The sequence below is a fragment of the Actinia tenebrosa genome, unplaced genomic scaffold (assembly GCF_029948245.1).
Source record: "Actinia tenebrosa isolate PJP-AT-01 unplaced genomic scaffold, QUT_ActTen_1.0 PGA_scaffold2__45_contigs__length_23673736, whole genome shotgun sequence".
Lineage (NCBI taxonomy): Eukaryota > Metazoa > Cnidaria > Anthozoa > Actiniaria > Actiniidae > Actinia > Actinia tenebrosa.
This window is the reverse complement of record NW_028292579.1, coordinates 3,964,679-3,984,723: the sequence shown is the minus strand read 5'-3', so window position 1 is coordinate 3,984,723 and position 20,045 is coordinate 3,964,679. Positions and strand designations below refer to the sequence as shown.

Below are 20,045 nucleotides of genomic sequence, written 5' to 3'. Positions count from 1 at the left end.
AAAAATCAATTTTGGTTATTTTAAATTTTGATTTTAGACTGATATATACAGTTGATTTTCGCACAAGTAGTGCTGTGTTTGGTGACTGTATAAGATACGCGATACCGCTTTCCAGGGAACTCGGCGATCGCGCGGACAGGAATTGACACGAAGGAATTATAAGATTACAGTCAGAGGATTACAGAAATTTGTTGCAAATTTCTTTGAAATTTGTTTGAAACTTTTCTTTTGCTATCCCAGAAGCACTGACAACAGACATAATTATAGTACTTGGCACAAGTTCTTACGATTACTATTAAAAATCGTGGGTATACAGCCTGTTTACAGGAATTTCTGAGGTATGTAAGCCGTGACTTCACTGATCCGCATGCCTCTTCGTACATCACATTTCCAAACTGACTTCAATGACTTCCAAACAGCAGAAAATGTCCTCGCTCAAGCAGAAATGGAAGGGCTTCCTCCAGAAGCATTCAAGGTTTTCCAGGACATGGTGGAGGAAATAGGTTTTGAAAGAAGAGACGTGGCAGCAAAAAAGGAAGATAAACAATACGTACTACAGGGTCAGCTTCTTGTTCTGGGAGATCCTAGAAATGGAAAAACAAGTCTTGTTAAGGCAATGACTGGAGAGGAGTTCGATCCAGAGGAAAACCAAACCAGTGGTGTAGAATTCAAGTTTGTGGACCGGATATGGGAGACTTTGGATCTTCAGAATCTGAAATTTGGAGACTTTAATAAGTATTCTAAGAAAATCGTCTGCAAAATCAAACTTTTTCCAAGAATTTTTAATGAGGATTCAGACGAGGATAGCTCTGTTGATGCACCTTTTTGGTTATTTATGGGTCTTATACTTTTAGTTCTTGTCTTACCTATTCTTTTAGGAGCTGTTGTAGGGGAGAGCAATGCAAGATGGCTGATATATTTTATCGCTATGACTTGTCTTTCGTTTCTATTCTGCATAGGGAAAGGCACTGTCACTATATTACTTATGTTATATTTCCAAACTCTTGCAATGTATGTTGTATGCAAGCTTTTTGGATGCTCTGACGAACCAGTCGCAATGCGTTTAAGTTCATATCTCAATCATCTCGTAACAGCGGACATAATTCCTCTCCATGTCATGAATCCTATGATCTTTTTCGTTTTGGAGTGGTTTTCCCTAGTTTGCATTGGACCGATATTCTGTTTACTGCAAAATTTGTTGTTCAAGCTTCCTATGTCAGGAACATTGTTGCTTAACTTTGTATTCAGATACCGAGAAGAGGTTTTACAACCAGTCGTACTATTTTTAAACTACTTAATTTTCTTTGCTCCAATTGGGCTATCTTGCTACCGATCTTCCACTGTATTCCCATTTGAATGCATAGTCACCTTCCTGATGCACATCGCCTTATTGCACCACCAAAATATACTTAAAAAGACGTGCACATTGACCGTGCTTTTCCTGGAACTTATCATCTTCATACCACTGTGTTTCACGGAGCTTGGCAATAGAAATGTACTCATTAATATAATATCCAATATTATTATGTTAAGTCTAGGAGTTGGTCTTCATGTCCATGGAAAATGGCTGGAATTCAAAGATGACTTTAATGGCAAATCTTTTACACAAGTTGTCTTATACAAAGATTTTCTTCTCCACGTTGTTCAAGTCACGAAGGCTCTTATCGACATGAAAAGGCTGAAAAATGCCCTCAATGAAAAGTTCCATTCATTGAAGTTGAAAATACTGGACTTTGCAGGAGATGAGGATTACTATGCTTACCACCAGATCTTTCTAAACAGCAATGCTCTTTATGCTGTTGTATTTGACATCCAAGAATGCATTAAGGACAATTTCAAGGACATTGAGTCCAGAGTAAAGAGACTTCGTTTCTGGTTGGAGTCAATCCACAGCCATGTACCTCAGGGCACACCTATCTTCCTGGTTGGTACTCACAGAGCAAACATAAAAATGGACACTCTGAAAGTAATCAACAGTCATATTCGTAAAGCAGTATGGCACACGCCCTTCAATGAAAGCATCATTGTTAACAATGAAGATGGTTTATTGTTCTTTCATGTCGAGAATTCAAGAGGTTTATCAGACAATGGTATTCTAACACTCCGCGAAAAGATCAGGTCTGTGGCTGAAGATGAGTTTAAGGGTGTTATTGGCCAGGAAATACCACTCTCGTGGATCAAAATCCAGGATGCTATCATCCGTTACTTAGAAACAAAAGAAGGGCCAGTTTGTCTCACCGTAGATGATTTCAAGAAACATTTTGAGCACTTATACATAGAATGGAACGTCGAAATGCTGAAGTACTTCCACAAAAAGGGTTTTATAATCTATCTAGACAAGGACCCAAGACTTTCTAACTGGGTTCTGTTAAAACCCGATGTGCTAGTACAAGCAGTAGTTTTGCTGATCAATCCACCTGACGAACTAGCCAACGAAAGAGGAAAAAGAGGACACTGGCAGCTTCTGAAAAAACGAGGAACAATAACCAAAACTTTAATGAGAAGCGTCTTATCTCACGTAGGGGACAACGAAGAGTCCTCTCTTACGACATTTTTGGAGGAATATGATCTACTTTGTCCCCTTAGACACCCATCTGATGACATGCAGAACATTCAGCCCATCAAGCAGACTACACATTTTGTACCATCACTCCTGCCAATGCCATCAGATTTACAAAATGTCTGGGTGTCTTCGGAAAAGGATAAGAAATTTTACATCTTTTTTAACCATTTTCTTCCAGAAGCTTTGTTCTACCGCATTCTCTCTCGTGCAAGTAAGCTGACTCTTAATGTGGATCCTGACAATAAACTTGTGATCTATCGCGACAAGGGATTGTTCTGGCTCTCTCCTGATCAGCCTTATTGCCTGCGACTACTACAAGATGAGGGCCAAATTGAAGTAACTTTCAGGTAAGCTTACTTTGCGGTCACACTAACCGGGACCAGAAAATTTAAGATAAAAAAATTAGCCAATCAGAATTGTATTGACCTTGGGCAACCACAATCTTTCAGTCATTCCTACATTCTCGTACCCAAACCCGTCTCAACTGAAAATTAGATTTTTCGCCGGTTAAAAAGCTGAGAAGCTAAGGGTTGAAGGTTTGGGTACGGTTGTTACCTCAGATATCGAGGTTTCGTTGCTTGCTCCTGATTGGTTCAAGTTTTTAAGTTCGATTCCTTTGTTTTCACTTTATGTCGTGATTGGTTAACTTTCTTCGAGTAGTCCCGGTTATTTTGTTGCACAGTAAAGTTTAAATCCTTGATAGTAACTCTTAGAAAAGAATAACATATCGACGAAGCAAAAACGATCTTTGCGCATGAGTGAATTTCAGCACATTTTGGGAGAAAAAGGACCGTTTATTTTCCCCAAAAGCATACATCTTTCGGCGCTATACTTTGTGGGGCCAAGATTCTTACCAGAGCCTGCGAGAAATTAGGTAATTTCTGACCAGGAGAAATGCAGGCTTGGGCAACGTTCTCATTTGTTGTCGTCCTACAAAGGAGTCAAGAGCTCTGGACGAAGCCAAGAAATGATTTCAGCCTTTTCTGGTTGTATTTTTATTGTTCTGGCAACACTGATTGTGAAGGATGGGTCTAGGGGTTGGCGCTCGCCTCACTAATGAGACCCGAGTTCGATTCTCGGACTCGTTTTATTTGAGTAGAGTTGTTTGATGGTTCTCTCCTGTGCTTCAAGGGGTTTTCTTTGGGTTCTCCGGTTTTCCTCCCTCTGAAAAAAACAACTACTAAAATTCTAATTCAACCTGGATGAAAATTGCTCTGTAAATCTTACCCTATCAAATTGTGTAGTTTTTTCCCATTTGTGTATCAACAAACTCTTCCTCGTGAAAACCAAAAGGAACGTGGGCTGTGGGAACGAGCATAGAGGACACATGTTACCAATTCACACCTCGTTAACTAATAGTTATTCTTATTTTACAGTCCCAAAGATACTGACCAGCAGAAGCCATATGATATCCTTGTCTTAATTGCAGTCAGCATTGTCGAGAGCATTTGTAAACGGGATTTTCAAAACCTTTCAAAGTCTTTCCATTGTGGACCCGAGTGCACTTCTCCTAAGTGTCCTGGTTTCCTTGACGACAGCCTGTCTCACTTTGCTGGTCAGCGTCGACGTCACGTGATCGATGTGTATCCAACGCAAAACTCCAGGCCTTTCAAGTGCCTTAATTTTTGTCCCGAGGATGAGGCACATTACTGGTTGCCGTCGGGTTAGTGATTGGACTCGTGTTACCGATCGAAAAGACCATGTCAAAGTTTCTAAAACCTCGAACCTCATAGATAACCAAAGTACTACTTAGAAACTTGTAATGTTTTCATAATTGGGGCAAGGTCGCAACTCTTAGAAGATCTAACCCAATAGGCCTTTTGCAACAACAGGTCACGTGACCCCCCGTAAAAAAGGGAATTGAAGTTGTGAGCTTGCCATCCAGCACATTTTCGCATACAAATCCTTATAAAATATGCGATTTTATATTCAATGCCATTTCTCCTATAGTTAACATTATAGTATGCTAAAACTTTGCCTTTCTTACTAATATCGAGGTGCTCTTTCCATTTCTGGTGTTCAATTTGACACGTCTCTTTTTACGGGGGATAGAGTCACGTGACCTGTTGTTGCAAAAGGCCTATTGGATGAATACAATAGAACGCGAAACAACGCAAACAAAACAATAGAACGAGTCGACGATGAAAACTATTGTTTGTTTTGGCCAATCTCGACAACTCTTCTTAGCGGGTTACTGATATAGTTTGGGGGATGCTTCACAGGAAGCCCAGGCTCTGTAAATTATAGCCGTTACAAAGCACTGTATGTGAGAATATTCAACTACATGCCCATTACGTGGAAAATTGTGAATCAAAAGCCTCAAAACCTAACTGAACTGAATGCGGATTGTGCTGTCTTTTTACGTTGGTAACGGTTTCTTTTGAAGTGATGCACCCCATTTTAGGTAAGGCATGAGCTTCCGAGCAAGCAAATAAAAGTAAAACTCATTTAAGGCAGCCAGTATCTAGTCAATATCACATTTGCCAGCAAATACTTAACAACATTCAAATTTTCCCAGCTAGCAAACAACTGCATGTTGCAGTTATACACCTATTTGAAAAAATGTTCTCGGTTGGAGCTTCGATATCTGAAAGCTGAGACCGAGTAGCATGCTTCAAAGAACTTGATATATTCACAGCCGAATAACGTAGTTTCCTTTAGATTGGTATATGAGGCATGTCCTTTGAGTTACAAAACATAAAAACACAAAAATTCTTTTTAGACTCAGATCCCCCATTTCAGATCACTTGGACCGATGTTTTTTTAAATAGGTGTGTACGGGAAAAGGAGTTGATAGAAAACTGGAGGTGCGCACTTTCCCCCTTACCTCCATAGATGCTTTGTCGTAAGAGCTGAAATTGGCCATCAAATGCGTTATTCCATAATGAAACATTTAGCTGAAATAATGTTGCAAGGCAAGTTTACATACACAGTGAAAATCCTGTGAAAGATTTCCAGTGACATGCTTTATGAATTATGCACATGTAGAAAGTAGCTTTACTTCTTCACCTAAACTTTATATTCTTACCAAGAAAGTTTCATTAGGCTAGAATAATATGGTACACCTGTGAAACTCTTAGCTACTGAAACTTGTCTCGCAATGTTGCTGCACGCAGCCACTTGTTTCCACCTAAACTCGATCAATTGCTTGTTGATTTGAGTTTTAAATAGCTAGGAAAGGCTGAAGATCATAGTTCAAATGACGTAGTTTTTTTAATCTTGCGTTAACTAGTGAAATTTTGCCACTGACTTCATTTACATTTGTTCCAGTTAGGGGAACAAACCAATTATAAATGGGAATTCCTTTACCTTGGGTATGTTTTCCCATTTCATATCACGTCATTCTCTTGAAAATAAGACTCTTTGTTTGAGTTGCAAATATTTATGTGTCTTCTCGTGTGCAAAAGTCAAACAAAGAAATGATACTCTAGTGGTCTGAAATGGGAAAACATTACACCCAAGGTAAAGAAGTATTTTTTATTGTGATTTTCCATGGTGAGAAATGATAACATGACCTAATAGGCAACATTCACCTCCTAGTAAGTACCTCTTTTGCATGTTATGTTATCGCGGCCATATTGGTGGTATTAAACAAAAGACTTCTAATTAGCATTTTCGTTAATGCCACAAAAATGGTTGCCAAGTATTCTTCATTTAATTCTCTTTGGAATACATGCTTGCAAACCATCACGTAAGGTATTGATAGAGCTACATGCATAAGCAATATATTAAGTAACAGTTAAAAAATGTCACTCAGGAATAATATTAGAATGTGACAATTGTGCTTCACCGAATAGGAAATATTTCTTAGAGTAATTTATAAATTGTTTATCTTATATTTTTTTAATATATAGCTTTAATATTGACAAGGTTCAACACCCAATACGCTCGCTGGACAAGTCACGCGACACAAAAAACACAAAGATATATATGGGTATTATGGACTTTTATGGCAAGTATTGAGGGGCAAAATGAACCACGTGACTAAGTTCGTCTAGGTCAGCAGTACAGTGATGCCTTTGTAACCCTTTATTAAACGGACACTATTTAGTAAAATCATGACCAAACTTTTTTTCCCATATGCAGGCAACACCCCTATTAAGCACCATGCAAAGTCACTAAGGTACATGTCTGCTTAATAAAGGGAACAAACACTGTACATGTTAGATTTAGTTCAACTGCGGGGAGTAAATAAATTACATGGTTTCAATAAATAATATTTCTAGTAAGTATAAAATGGAGGTTGTCTTATAAACACTTTGTAGAACAGGGGCCATGGGTAATCACATGACCAGTGTTCTGATTACTTTCCTCTTTACATTCCTAATGCTACAAACCATTCTTGATAAAGATATCCCACACCAGGTAAGGGGACATTCACTTTTAGCATGAAGGCTTAGGATTTACCAGATTGCCATTTACGACCCGATTTAAAAATAGCATCACCCCATTCTTTTCCATTCCATCTCCTCCCCCCACAAAAAATTCTAGTCCTCCTACAATCCTCAATTGTTGAGTTATCGGAATAACATTGCCAGTGATGTTGACATTCATACCTCTTGTCAACTTTTGTAATCTTGGGCATTGGGTAACATTCCACAGTCGTTAGTGACATACTCTAGTATTACATCACTTCCACTGACAACCAATAAATTTTCATCATGGACTAAGTCTTCTAATAAGCAATCTGTTTGAAATACTTCGCCTGTTCGGGAATGGAACAAGCGTAATTTCTAAAAATGACAGAAAAAGATCATTGGATTAATACAAGTACGAGTAATTTGGTTTTTTTCTTGAATTCATGTCTCATAGACCAACTTGGTCGTATGTTTTCCCATTTCAGACCAAACATTATTCTCTTGAGAACAAGATTCTTTGTTTTGCTATATATTCATGTTTCTTCTATGCACAACTGTTAAAACACAGAAATGATGCTATAGAAAATAATACTTTAGACTGCTTGTACCCCTGCTTTCAAGGTTTTATCCATGTTGCATTGTCTTATTATGAGTGGCAAGTTTTCGGCGTCATCAATTTTATCGTCTTAATCCCTGTGCGGCTCAACTCCATACACAGGAATCCTGGATCCAGTGGCGGATCCAGGACTTTAAGAGGGGGGTTCAGTTTTGCAAATCTTGGCACAACAATAACGTTCTCTTGCATCATCATTTTTCCCATGAGGCACATCACTGGCCTTGGGGCGCTCCTGATAAGGATAACCTATCCACCAGTCCCATTTAATATTAAATCTCATGAGTTAGTACCATACTTTTATTTATTTATTTAAAAAATTATAAAAAATCCAAGGTACCAGCCGGTGGGGGGGTTCATTTGCACCCAATGAACCTCCCCTAAATCTGCCACAGCCTGCCACTCATTATAAGATAATGCAACATGGCTAAAACCCCAAAAGTGGGGCTATGAAGCAGCCTAATGTTACTTGGTCTGAAAAGGGAAAACATTGCAGCAAGAAGAATAAGGTCTTTCCTTAATGGTTGCTGTCTTAAAATAACATAGAAACAGTACAGGAAATGACATGTGGTATATAACAATGTTATGCCCAAACTGAATTTGTCTGGGATAAAGCAACATAATAAAAGACATTGTCATAGGCCTTTTCTGAGTTCGATGAACAGGATGCATTGTGGTCTAGATATAATACAAACAACACCATTTAAGGCATGATGCTTGTACCGAAGCTGGACCACAATGCACCATGTTCGCTATCTCAGAAAAAGCTCTATATGAATATGATAGTACCTTCTTAGAAGTGATATTATTTTCATTTTTTAATCTAGTTGTTGATGCAATTTTATCCACCACTTTACCTAAAGTCCAACACTGAGCAATAAACAGATCAAAAAAAACTTGAATCAAAGTGTGAAATAGACTTTGAGGGCCATAAATTAGATAACTCACTGGGTTAATACGTTACCCTCTTTAATGGCAAACAAAAATAAATCGTAAAATTTTGACCCTTTCCTTTCCTTTTTCCTTTGATTATTTATGTATCCAAGGTTATTTAGTTCCAGCTTGAATGAAAGAGTTTTAATTTTGGAACAATTTTGCATCCAAGTGCCCCTTTAATATAATATAATAATTAATATACACAGCAGGGTGTCAAAGATAATAAGGGAAAAAAATACCTTTGAAAAATACATTGCCTTGGTTTTCTCCTTATGTCCTTGTGGAAGATATATGTTAAAGTAAACACGCTCTGACTGTTTAATAGACACAAAGGCATTGTTATGTTAGAGGCAGTTCATTCAGTGTCGGAAATCTGGGGTTTGCTTACATTGGATTTCATTAATCAAGACTGTGACATGGCATGACTGTGGGCTATTGTCATGGTAATAATAATAATAATACATGTAATAATAATAATAATAATAATGCATTTCTATAGCACTCATATCAACCACTTTCTCATGGCGCTTTTAAAAACTAAATAAAAATAAAATAAATTTTGTACAATTTTTCCACAAACTATCAACAACTAAGAATTACGTACAAACTAAAGAATCTTTAGCAAGAATTATTAGCAAAGGCAGAAACTAGTAAGGATAAGATGGCAATCTGAACAAATTGCAGTGTGCTAGATAACTTGTTATAAATCAAAACAAAATGCTTAGACACTGGTTAATGGCATGACAAGTTGGCAATTCCCCAAAAGTCAAGAAAAAAATATTTTGGTACTATTTTATTTGTTTTGACCTTAAGGTTGATATTAGAATGAAATAGAGACCTTTTGATTTTGACTGGGACAAAAGAAGACAATTGGTATGGCGAAGCCTAGGGGAGATGGGACGGGCCCAATGTCAGGGGCTTTAGCCCTTCAATTAACATTTTTTTAATGTTTGCCAACACCCCCCACCCACACACTCACTCAAACACAGTCTCTTATTAGTGTTATTAATAGATACTGTGAGTACAACTAGGCTAAATGGTGTTCAATCTCAGCGTCATAATCTAAAGGGTGATTAGAGGTTCTGGGAGGAGAACAGACCTAAAGTAATCCCAGTTTTCCCCCGATCACTCACTTGAGGAATAGATTGGTCACCAACGGCATTCATTTTTAGCTTCATTAGAGCCACTTTAGCTGCCCTGGCTTCATTTTTCACCCCAGAGCGGCCTAAATAAATAATTTTATTTCAAATGAACATTAGTCCTTCATTAGAATATGGGAACTGTGTTGAACTAATGTTTTTAAAAAAAGATTTTGAAACTTCAATCAATTTTCAGTGACTTACCTTTTTTCACTTTACTCATTTCCTTCCCTAGAAATAATTGATAAAACAATTTAAGCATTTAATATCAACTTATAACAAAAGTATGATTTACAAAAAAAATCTTGTGAGTTGGTGTTATGAAATTAAAAATAATTAGACAGGGGTGCTTCTAGGGGGCATTCATCCGATCACCCTAAACCTAGTATCTAACCTGTGATTTGTTTAAGTCTTTCATCAGAAGAGAGTTCCACCTGCACCTTAGGTAATGCTGTACATTGGTGGTCAACTTGGTGTCTGTGCCTGAATTAGGAGGACAATATGACTTTTAATTAAAACCATAATAATATTTACTGTAACTATAACTTGTGACTATACATGAATCACATGATATGGCATTTGTGTTCTGTCAAAAACTTGCTATCCTACTCCAGTTGAGAGATGCTCGCCAACTCAAGGCTCACCAAAGCAAAGAAGGACAAGGTCCTATATCTGCTTTTTTTACGAGTTAGCACAATACTATTTACACTCATAAGAAAATCTGCTTTTAATAACCTAATATGTACTGTGCTAGGTTCTTACCCAAGGCAGAAATTCAACTTGCAGTGCTCACAGCTGACAGGAAACAATTCTCTGTTTTTACATCCATCAAAGCAGCAAACATGTTTATCATCAACATTTTTATGCAACTTAGTGTCGTCAACCTCTAAAGACTAGGATAAGAAAGAATATCAAATGCAACAGTACTTTGGATAAACATGTGCAAATGCGGCTTGCAGTTCAGTAAAGCATATGAAAATTTGCTGAACACGAGAGAAGCAGAGTGCTTCTCAACACTTATCGAGTATCCATGACTGCCAGTCCCCAAGTGCTTCATAACTATACACACAGCACATCAAAAGGCTTTTTTACTTCTTGTACAAAATGCAAAGTAGAAGTTGTCATTATTTAAAATACAAGTGATATAAAACAGAAAATGTGTGTGCATGCTGTGTCCTCTATAAAGAAGCATCTCGCACCCACAATGAAACAGAACATGGTTTATTACTTTTAATTAACAGTTGTCATTTTTGTAATTAAAATATACACAATCAACTTATTCTTAATGAGCTGTTCCCACCTCAATCCCTTTGCTTCTTCCCTTCTTCCCTTTTGTCTAATTTGAGAGGTCAGTCTTTTAATATCTTTATGAAACTTCATTATGGTAGTGGATAAGAGGGCTGAGTATATAAAGTCTCACTCTTTCGGCAGAAAAATTGATATTTTCATTGGATAACCATGCACAGATAACCCACCTTTTCCTCCTCAGTTTTTGGACATCCATGGGCCAATCTGGACCTGTGCTCCTTGCTTTAATGGAATATATATATATATATATATAGCTAAGTACATTTTATCAATTAATAATAATTATTATAAATATTCACAAATATCACTCCCTATGAGGACCCTTTGACTGGGCTACCTTAAATATTTACTGTACAATGCACAACACAACTCAAATTTTAATTTTCAAGAGGGAAAGGCCTCGAATCAGGAAAGAGAGACAAACTCAACTTATGTAAAGCTTTCCTCCATCTGTAAAACCTGACTAGATTCCAATTTGATCTGTGAGTGCTGTGCCCTGACGCTGATCAGCCTGTTATTTCAGGGTTTGATCTGCGAGTTAGCTATCTCCTGACTTAGATCATGCCAGAGGCTTTTTCAGATTTTTATATAAAAATAATAATTTGAAGGTTTGAATGTATCCACTTACCAAAAAATACCATTACAACTGCTGCATGTGAAGGGCAGAAAATCTAAACAAGTTCAATTTGTCACAAGAGATTAAAATTTAAGCCATAATAGTTATGAGGTGTTCTAATTTCATATTTATAATAATAAAGTAATTTCGTTCGAATTCTCATATATCACTTGTACAAGGGACTATTTATTATTTAGAAGGGGAGGGGAGGGGGGCTGAAATTTTTGCCGTTCAAAAAAAAACAGTAGTTTCCAAATATAATCGGGTGGTCAAAAGTTTTCAGCTTTGCAAAGGGCCCACAAAAGGAAACTTGGAGAAAGTTTATCAACCAATGTTTTCTCTCCAGATCCTTTATATAGTCCTTATTAAAAGAACATCAAATTTTACTCCTTGAATTTTTGTTGATCGACTAAGATTTTTTGATCTGTTAATTATGAAGATCGATTTAAATATTTTTCTAAATAATAGCCTGCATGAAAATAAAAAACCTGTAAAATCTATTATCTATCATCAGTGATACCAATAACCTTAGCTATCGTACCTAGTTGTTTACAAGAAGCCATTTGACACTGGTCACCGAGCTGCGGAAATTCCGCCATCTTTGAAGATCGGCGAACGAAGATGGGCGAGAGAAGACTGGTGCCAATAAGCGCTTGTACTTCCGTCTTATGGCGTGACAGCGTGACAGGAATCAGACTGACTGTTCATCAGCCTCGACAACCCTGCGCATTTTTTCATGTTCTTTTTAGTTTTTGCTCATTAAAAGTGTTATTACCTTTTTGACGTGATTTTTCGACAATTCAAACACAGACACAAAAGGACGTCATTTTGTCCGTCACTTTATAATTTGAGGAGACGTCAAAACTGGACCTCCAAAAATATTTGTTAACACTGTATTTCCTTTTTCCCTCTGGGAAATTAGCTATTAAGTACCAGTCCCTGATTTAATTATGCAAATTATTGTAGACTGTCCCATCCCCCCACATACTCCAACCCTGACCACGTGGAAAAGCTATCACGCTGGTTGCGCTAGAGTTTCTAACCCCAACTTGCGCTAGGGTAGTCGATCACCCCAACTTGTGCTAGGGTTACTAACCCCAACTTGTGCTAGGGTTTCTGACCCCAATTTGTGCTAGGGTTTCTAACCCCAACTTGTGCTAGGGTTTCTAACCCTAACTTGTGCTAGGGTTTCTAACCCCAATTTGTGCTAGGGTTTCTAACCCCAACTTGTGCTAGGGTTTCTAACCCTAACTTGTGCGAGGGTTACTAACCCCAATTTGTGCTAGGGTTTCTAGCCCCAACTTGTGCTAGGGCTTCTAACTCCAACTTGTGCTAGGGTTACTGACCCCAACTTGTGCTAGGGTAACTAACCCCAATTTATGTACGGTAATTTATAGAACTTTTAAGTGTGACGTCACTTAAAATAAATAGTAGTTCTTTACAAAAAATTCTTACTTTTTGCTCATGACAGAACTTGTTGTCCAAAGTCCTAATTTTTTCAAATGAAAATTAGATAATTTTCACTGTATTTTAGCGGGTTTTTTGTAAGCAGATCCGGAAATACGTCACAATTTAACAGCCTGTGTTAGTAGCCGGTGTAAGTATTTTCACTTCCTTCTGGGACCGCCCGTGATTTAGTCTTTTGCGGTCACGCAATGTCGGAAAACTCAAGTTTCACGAAGATCCCACGAAAATCGCACGAAGATTCTCGTTGAAGTAACGCCTGTCCAAAAATGTTCGTGCCATGCAGCGGGGAGCAAGGCTTCCCAAATTGGGCTGAATTTTCACTTATTTTGGTAAGAAAATGGTTAGAATTTTACTCTTCATATAAAATTAACCTACTGGTTTGAATTTATTTTTATTTGGCGTTAAACATGTACCAAAAATTGCCATAATGTAGCTGAATTTTCGTTCAAAAATATGTCGACTCATGGTCCAAAAGTTGGTCTCAAAAAAGCAAAGTTTCAAACTTATTATAAGAGTTTGTGTTGCTTGACAATGATTCTTTTGAAATAGTGCTTTGAAAGTTTACTTTTAATTCCTAATAGTTTACTCGTGTATATGGTTTTGAGCAGAAAGTTAGGTATGAACCCTTACTGTACATTAAACCACAAGCAGAAAACTTATTTTTGAAAAACCTAATTTTGCATCTTGGTCTCGCTTTTTTTAAGTCTATGGATAAATCTATTATTGCCACAAATTGCAAAGTTCTGTATTGTGTATGCAAAAATTTCATAACTTTGAAAGGGAAAGTTTTTATTTTTGGTTATTGTAAACGTTTTTTATAACCTAAATTTTTCTTATAATTTAATAGTAACTATGGCTATGGAAATATTTATTTAATTAACTATTTTTGAAAATTTTATCTTCAGCCAGCTGTTTCCATAGGGAATGTTGGGCAGCTAGCTATTGATTTAGTGGTTTCAGCATTATCAAGCCGTTATCTCATTGGCTATCTTCATGATGCTAGTATACTTCCTGTTGCTGGTAATGATGCCTTTGCAAAACCTGGTCATGAGTGTGGACAGCTTAATACAAGTGCTGAAGGTATGTATTATTTTGTTTATATCATATAAATAAATATTATAATTTATTATGCATTTCCTCCCTATCTCATCTTTGATTTTATGGAACCATGTTTATCCTCTACAGCTTTGAAAGATAACACTGCCTCAGTCTTGATAATTTATGATATCTTATTCAATAATTGCTTTCTACAAGGGCAGATTTAGGTAATTTCAGGGGGGGGGGGGTTGTGAGACAGTCTTGACAAAACAGTGGCATAGACACAGTGAATTAGGCAATAGAGCAACAGCAGCATTCTTTTGTTCTTTAGAATAAAATACACTCTATTTCTTTCAAAATTTACACACAGTTTGGATTTTCACCTAGTTATATTTTTCACAAATGCCTTTTCTCACAAGTCATTTTGCACAACAATGACCATTTTATTCCTGAGTGATAACTAAAGCCTGACTTTGGTCTTTCAGTGTACAAAAGTGATGAACAAAAACTTATTATTATACAACAAAGAGCTCCAATAAATAAGGTACAGTCAATCAAGAATTTACCTATAGGCTTATTACATGCTGTATTTAACAAACAAAACAACTTTTTCTGTGATGTGTTTTTTTCTGTGTTAGACTTTGGACTTTTTTTAATTATTTACATACTTATTTATGGGAGTTACATAAAACATTAAAAATAATAAAATAGTTATATAAACAAAGAAATAGTAAGTCAATTACAGAAGCGGCCCTCTATAATATTTCCCGAAATACGCTTTTCACACTGCAATTACTGTTAAGCAGTCACCTGATGTTTTCCCAGGGATGACCGCTTAATAGAGGTTCGACTGTACATCAATAAATAAAAATATTAAAGGTTTGTGTGGTTGTTGCAAAAATTAAGACTTTCGAGTCGACATCAACCCACAGGAATAATTTCCTACAACGGGGTTGTTGGTAGTTTTTAAATTTTAATGCCTTTTATTTAGTAATTGTTGAACATTGAGATTTTGATTATAACCTTTTCTTTTTATTTATCACTGTCTATATCAGGGTTATCAAGCATTGTACTGCAGGAAGATGATTGAGTGGATCAAGAGCTGTGGTTTTCACAGAGTCATTCTATTATCCAGTATCAGTGCTACTGAAAGAGTTGATTCCCAAATGCAGGGGTATGTGATATATGTTGTCATAAGATTAACTTAATGGAATCATGTTTAACATAACCATAGTTAATCCCATTGTCCTAACATTATGATTGATATATCATTTCTAGATCTCCACTTCAGTATTTAGTATCCAAAGCATCAGAAGGATTAGTGAAGAGTTTTGATAATTTATCCTGGACAAGACTGGAAAAGAAACCCACATATCCTGATATTGACCAAGGTACTTAGGCCCCGTCCACATGTATCCGGATATTTTTGTATCTGCAAATTTTTTTTTGCAGATACGGGTTGTGTCCAAACGTGTCCGCAAATTTTTGTGTCCGTATCTGCAAATTTTACAAAAACGGATACGTGTGGATGGTGAAAACGATTCAAATACGCTGCATGTGGACGCAAACATTTTCGTATCCACAAAAAATAATTTGCGGATACAAAAATTTCCGGATACATGTGGACGGGGCCTTAGTAACAGAACTAGTATATTAACATATTAACAGTACACTTAATTCTTTTCTCACGAGAATAAAGCATGGCTGCCATATGATATGGGTCCCATCGTATTACACATATTGGTCCACCATTTTCGCTCTTCCCTTAGGAATCTTCCATTTCTGTTAACAAGTTAAATGAATGAATTAAAGAAAGATTGAATTGAAATACCTTATAAGACAGCTACACCAACCAAGTCCAACAAGACAAATATTCATATAAATTATATGCTGTATGCATATAAAAATTTTGAAATGTTTCCGTTATTTTTTATTATCAAGGTAACAAAGATGAAGAATATGCATACTTTATTCCTGGAGGAGGCATCACAAAAAGAATGTTTGATTTGTGGTAAGGATTACTAACATATAGTAAAATACATAAGCTTTAGTGTAATAAAAGTAGATTTTTTATATTTGTTCACAAACACAGTTTTTTAATTGAGTAACCCCTACAGACATTGCTATGTGTCTTGTCTTTTATTTTCTTGGTTTCACTGTAGTTTGTTGAATTGATGGTTTTCACGGCGGCCATGTTGGAGGAACTTAACAAAAGAACTATCAATGAATTCTTTTGTTATATCCTCCAACATGGCCACCGTGTCTTTTGTTATTTAATTCTCTTGGGAATGGTTGAAAACCATCAATCGTGAACTAATCTGAAATATCACTGGACCAGATGATATTTATACCAATTATCGCTACAAACTATATTATTAGCAACCTCTGTATGTCCCATTAATTTTTACTAATGCTTGTATATTTTTATTCCTATTTTGTTTCAGTAACAACAAGGATATCCCTTTAACTGTTCTACTTACGTTCTGCTCTGAGGGTGATAATATATCTGATGCAGTTAGGTTATTTTATTACCTGAATGAATGGCTCACCATCATTGATAAAGAAAAGGTATAAAACAATAGAAATAAACAAATGAGTTCTGAATTCTGAATTCTGAAAATTGTTTTTCTCATTTTCAAGGTGGTTGATTTATGTTATAAATATTTAAACTTTTCAGGTAGAATCAAAGTTAGCAGGAAAACCAAGTAAGTGACTTTCCTTGGAAGATTAGAGATGAGAAACTTTATAGAAGATAATGTTGCATGGGTTTCCTGTGGAATAGCCTTGTGTAGGGCTACTTGCATGGGTACCCTGTGGAATGGTCTTACAGAAGGCTTATTGCATGGGCTCCCTTTGGAATGGTCTTGTAGAAGGCTAGTTGCAAGGGATCCCTGTGGAATAGGATTTTGGATGGCAAGTTGCATGGGTCCCCTGTGCAATGGTCTTGTTTGGAAGGCTAATTGAATGGGTACCCTGTGGAATGGTCTTGTTGAAATCTAGTTGCATGGGTACCCTGTGGAAGGCTCTAGTGGAAGGCTATTTGAATGGTTTCCCTGTGGAATGGGCTTTTGAAAGGCTAGTTACATGGGCACCCTGTGGAATTCACCATTTTCCATACATCGGTTCACTGGTCAAACAAAGCATTCAGTTGAGGTTGCAAGGTTAAAATTTGAATAATCCTTTGAAAGTACCTTGGCACCTTGCTTGGTGTTTGACCAGTGAACCAATGTATGGAAAATGGTGAATGGTCTTGTGGAGATCGTGGAAGACTAGTTGCATGGGTACCCTGTGAAATACTGTTGTGGAAGTGTCTTAGCTGAAAAGGGTCGGTAACTAATGACATACTTTTACTTCTAGGTGATTTTATTATTCCATCTTCTTGGTCATTAATGTTTGGATCTCCTCTAGCGCCAGTGCCACTCTTCTAATTCTTGTCAACTAACTTCAAATTGTCTGCATGCAGTGTTAGCCACATAATTGCTGTGTGCTAAGCAGGCCAGTAAAACACAGTCCTCAGACCATGCTATTTTGAGCACTGTAGTAAAGAAGATGAAGCTGTTCAAAATTTTGTTTTTAATTGGCTAGACTACCATCATATGGTACACAAAATGGTTGGATACATGACTGGAAGAGTGTTAGTAGTGCAGTTGTAAAGTTCAAGATTCACATGTGTTAGGAAGAGTTTGGTAGGTCTTGCAGAGAAGTGGTAAGTTTATTATACATAAAGTAGCTAAGTCCTATACTAATAGTAGGTAGTTGCAATAATTCATGTTAGCTATTTAGTGGTATATATTTTGATATGTTATGTTAATAGTAAAGCTTTGACCAGGACAACCTGTCTTTATTGAACTGTTAAGCAGAACAGTTGCCTTTTAAGGATGAAACATTACTATCTTTTTAAGCTGGCAACCTTGACAACTTCAAGTTTAAAAAAAAAAAATTAAATGTATCACTAGAACTGTGAGAATCATAAAACCGGTTCAAAGATCACACAAAGAATTACAGTAGTCAGTTCTTGAGAGTTCATTGAATATGGGATCATAATTATAGATCTATTACTGTATGACATGTAGCAGGTGCAAGGAGCTCATGAAGCAATAAGTAGAGCACACCATTATCACTACTAATATGCTACTTAACCACCACTATAAATACTACTGCAAAAAGTACCAGTACATACTAAAAACACCACAATCACTTCCATCATAACTCAAGCCGCTTCTGCCACTGCCATCACCGTTGCAACTTTTACCACTACCACCAACACTGCAACTTTTTCCATTACTACTCCATGCACAACCAAGGTGCTGTCTGCCACCACAATCATCATCATGAAATGAGAATAGTTCCGTATTCAGAATAATATTGTATTTCCCTCATCCACTTTCCTATTCCCACAACCCCAAGTTTAACACTTCGTGATTTATTGATGCAAATCTGAGTAATACTTTACACAATTATGTATTAAAGTCATATTATTTTTTTCCAATTAAGCTAGTACCGTAAACAGAAATATATATATAATCTGAAATGCCTGGAATATAATTCTGTATTTCTAAGTATAACTTTGGAAAACAAACACTAACTATAAAATTGAATATGGATTTAAAAAGTTGATTCTAATAATATAAACAATAAACTGTAAAATAAATAGTTCATTCGCTCAAAAATATATTTCCCAAAATATTGGTGAGATAATTTAGTAGCAATGGGAAATTGTGGTTTCAAAGGTGTCTCAAGTGAAAGATGGGTTATAGAAGGTATGGTTCATAGTTTGCTAAACATTCATCATTAAACTTGATTCAAAATAATTCAGAATAATGCAGGAATCTGCCGTAAGGGTAGACCTTTTTCAAATTTTGTAAAAGTAATAAATGATATGCTCTATGCCTATAGACTCATTTATTCAGAGTTAGCCTCGTCTCAGCATCAAAATATTCACTATTACCAATGGTTAAGTAAATGATTAACAACCTCAACAACATAAAAACGTTAAAATCTCATGGACCTACACTGGAACACACGAATATTTTATACAAAAATGAGGCTAACCCAAGAAAGTAGATAATTTGGAACACTATTATGGTTTTCAAATTGTTACAAGTTACACAGTAACAAGTGCAATAGAAGCTTTTGAAGTAACTGGCTTCAGAAATTGATTTAGAAGATAAGCTCCTCCAAAAATGTCAAAACTGTTGAATGAATTGGTGAAGTTATCAAACATGTTAAAAGACATTTAGTAATCCAGCAATAATTGTCAAATGTTAGCTCTTCTGAGCCAGATTCTTTTCATGTTTGACCTTCGTAATTCTCAAACTCATTAATATTAATTTATTATTAATGAGGGCAGAACAAAGTAAATCACTTTAAATACCATGATGTAGTTTGGATGAGTTGAACCTTTTTACAATATGTAATTGCTTTACAAAATGAGTCTTTGCCAAGCATGCAATATTCATAAACCCTTAACAAAATAGTAAAGTACAAACACAAAAAGCTCGCAAAATCTTGCATTAATTACCTCTAATAAAACAATAGAAATCAATATAATTAGCATAATTTAGCACTTTTAGTACTATTTAGGTTGCACTCTTAGTGTTTGCATTCTAGAATACAAACACTAAAAGTGTGCAACACTTTGCACTATTTAATAGTAAATAGTGCTAATTAAACAATAGAAAACAATAGGATTAGCATAATTTAGCAGTATTTAGTAGTATTTATGTTGCACACTTATAGTGTTTGTACTCTATCATCCCATGTAAAAACAAACAAGAATATATCAAATAATATGCCATATGTACAAATTCTTCAATGGCTGTCCAGATAGCAAGTCATTGGTGTCAAATTATTAGAAATAGACTTGACTGATGCATCATAGTTTCTGTCCTATACCAAAACGATATGTCAACTTGAACAAACTTGATATGGCGCTTTGAAATAGTGGTCAAATGATCTTGGCCTTGCTAGTACTTCAACTGTTTTGATCTCTATCAAAATTGAGCAT

General features: G+C 36.2%; 3 protein-coding genes across 3 annotated transcripts; 2 read left to right on the top strand and 1 right to left on the bottom strand.

Moving 5' to 3' along the window:
• The first annotated feature begins 16 nt into the window (after window positions 1-16).
• LOC116302142 (uncharacterized) lies at window positions 17-6,800 on the top strand. The gene is made up of 2 exons (XM_031711362.2): window positions 17-2,910; window positions 3,940-6,800. Exons 1-2 carry the CDS (start codon window positions 368-370, stop codon window positions 4,229-4,231), a joined length of 2,835 nt encoding a protein of 944 aa, XP_031567222.2. The 5' UTR covers window positions 17-367; the 3' UTR covers window positions 4,232-6,800.
• On the bottom strand, window positions 6,493-12,141 carry LOC116302144 (AN1-type zinc finger protein 1). Its single transcript, XM_031711364.1, has 10 exons — window positions 12,075-12,141; window positions 11,546-11,588; window positions 11,085-11,139; window positions 10,372-10,502; window positions 10,004-10,092; window positions 9,814-9,840; window positions 9,604-9,695; window positions 8,710-8,784; window positions 8,324-8,404; window positions 6,493-7,296 (listed from the first exon to the last, which is right to left on the bottom strand). The coding sequence occupies exons 1-10, from the start codon at window positions 12,130-12,132 to the stop codon at window positions 7,126-7,128; spliced, it is 822 nt and encodes a 273-aa protein (XP_031567224.1). The 5' UTR covers window positions 12,133-12,141; the 3' UTR covers window positions 6,493-7,125.
• A 1,118-nt stretch (window positions 12,142-13,259) lies between these two features.
• LOC116302146 (proteasome assembly chaperone 2) lies at window positions 13,260-19,830 on the top strand. Its single transcript, XM_031711368.2, has 9 exons — window positions 13,260-13,329; window positions 13,906-14,080; window positions 14,524-14,582; window positions 15,094-15,212; window positions 15,317-15,429; window positions 15,980-16,049; window positions 16,483-16,606; window positions 16,716-16,743; window positions 17,396-19,830. The coding sequence occupies exons 1-9, from the start codon at window positions 13,267-13,269 to the stop codon at window positions 17,464-17,466; spliced, it is 822 nt and encodes a 273-aa protein (XP_031567228.1). The 5' UTR covers window positions 13,260-13,266; the 3' UTR covers window positions 17,467-19,830.
• The last annotated feature ends 215 nt before the right edge of the window (window positions 19,831-20,045 follow it).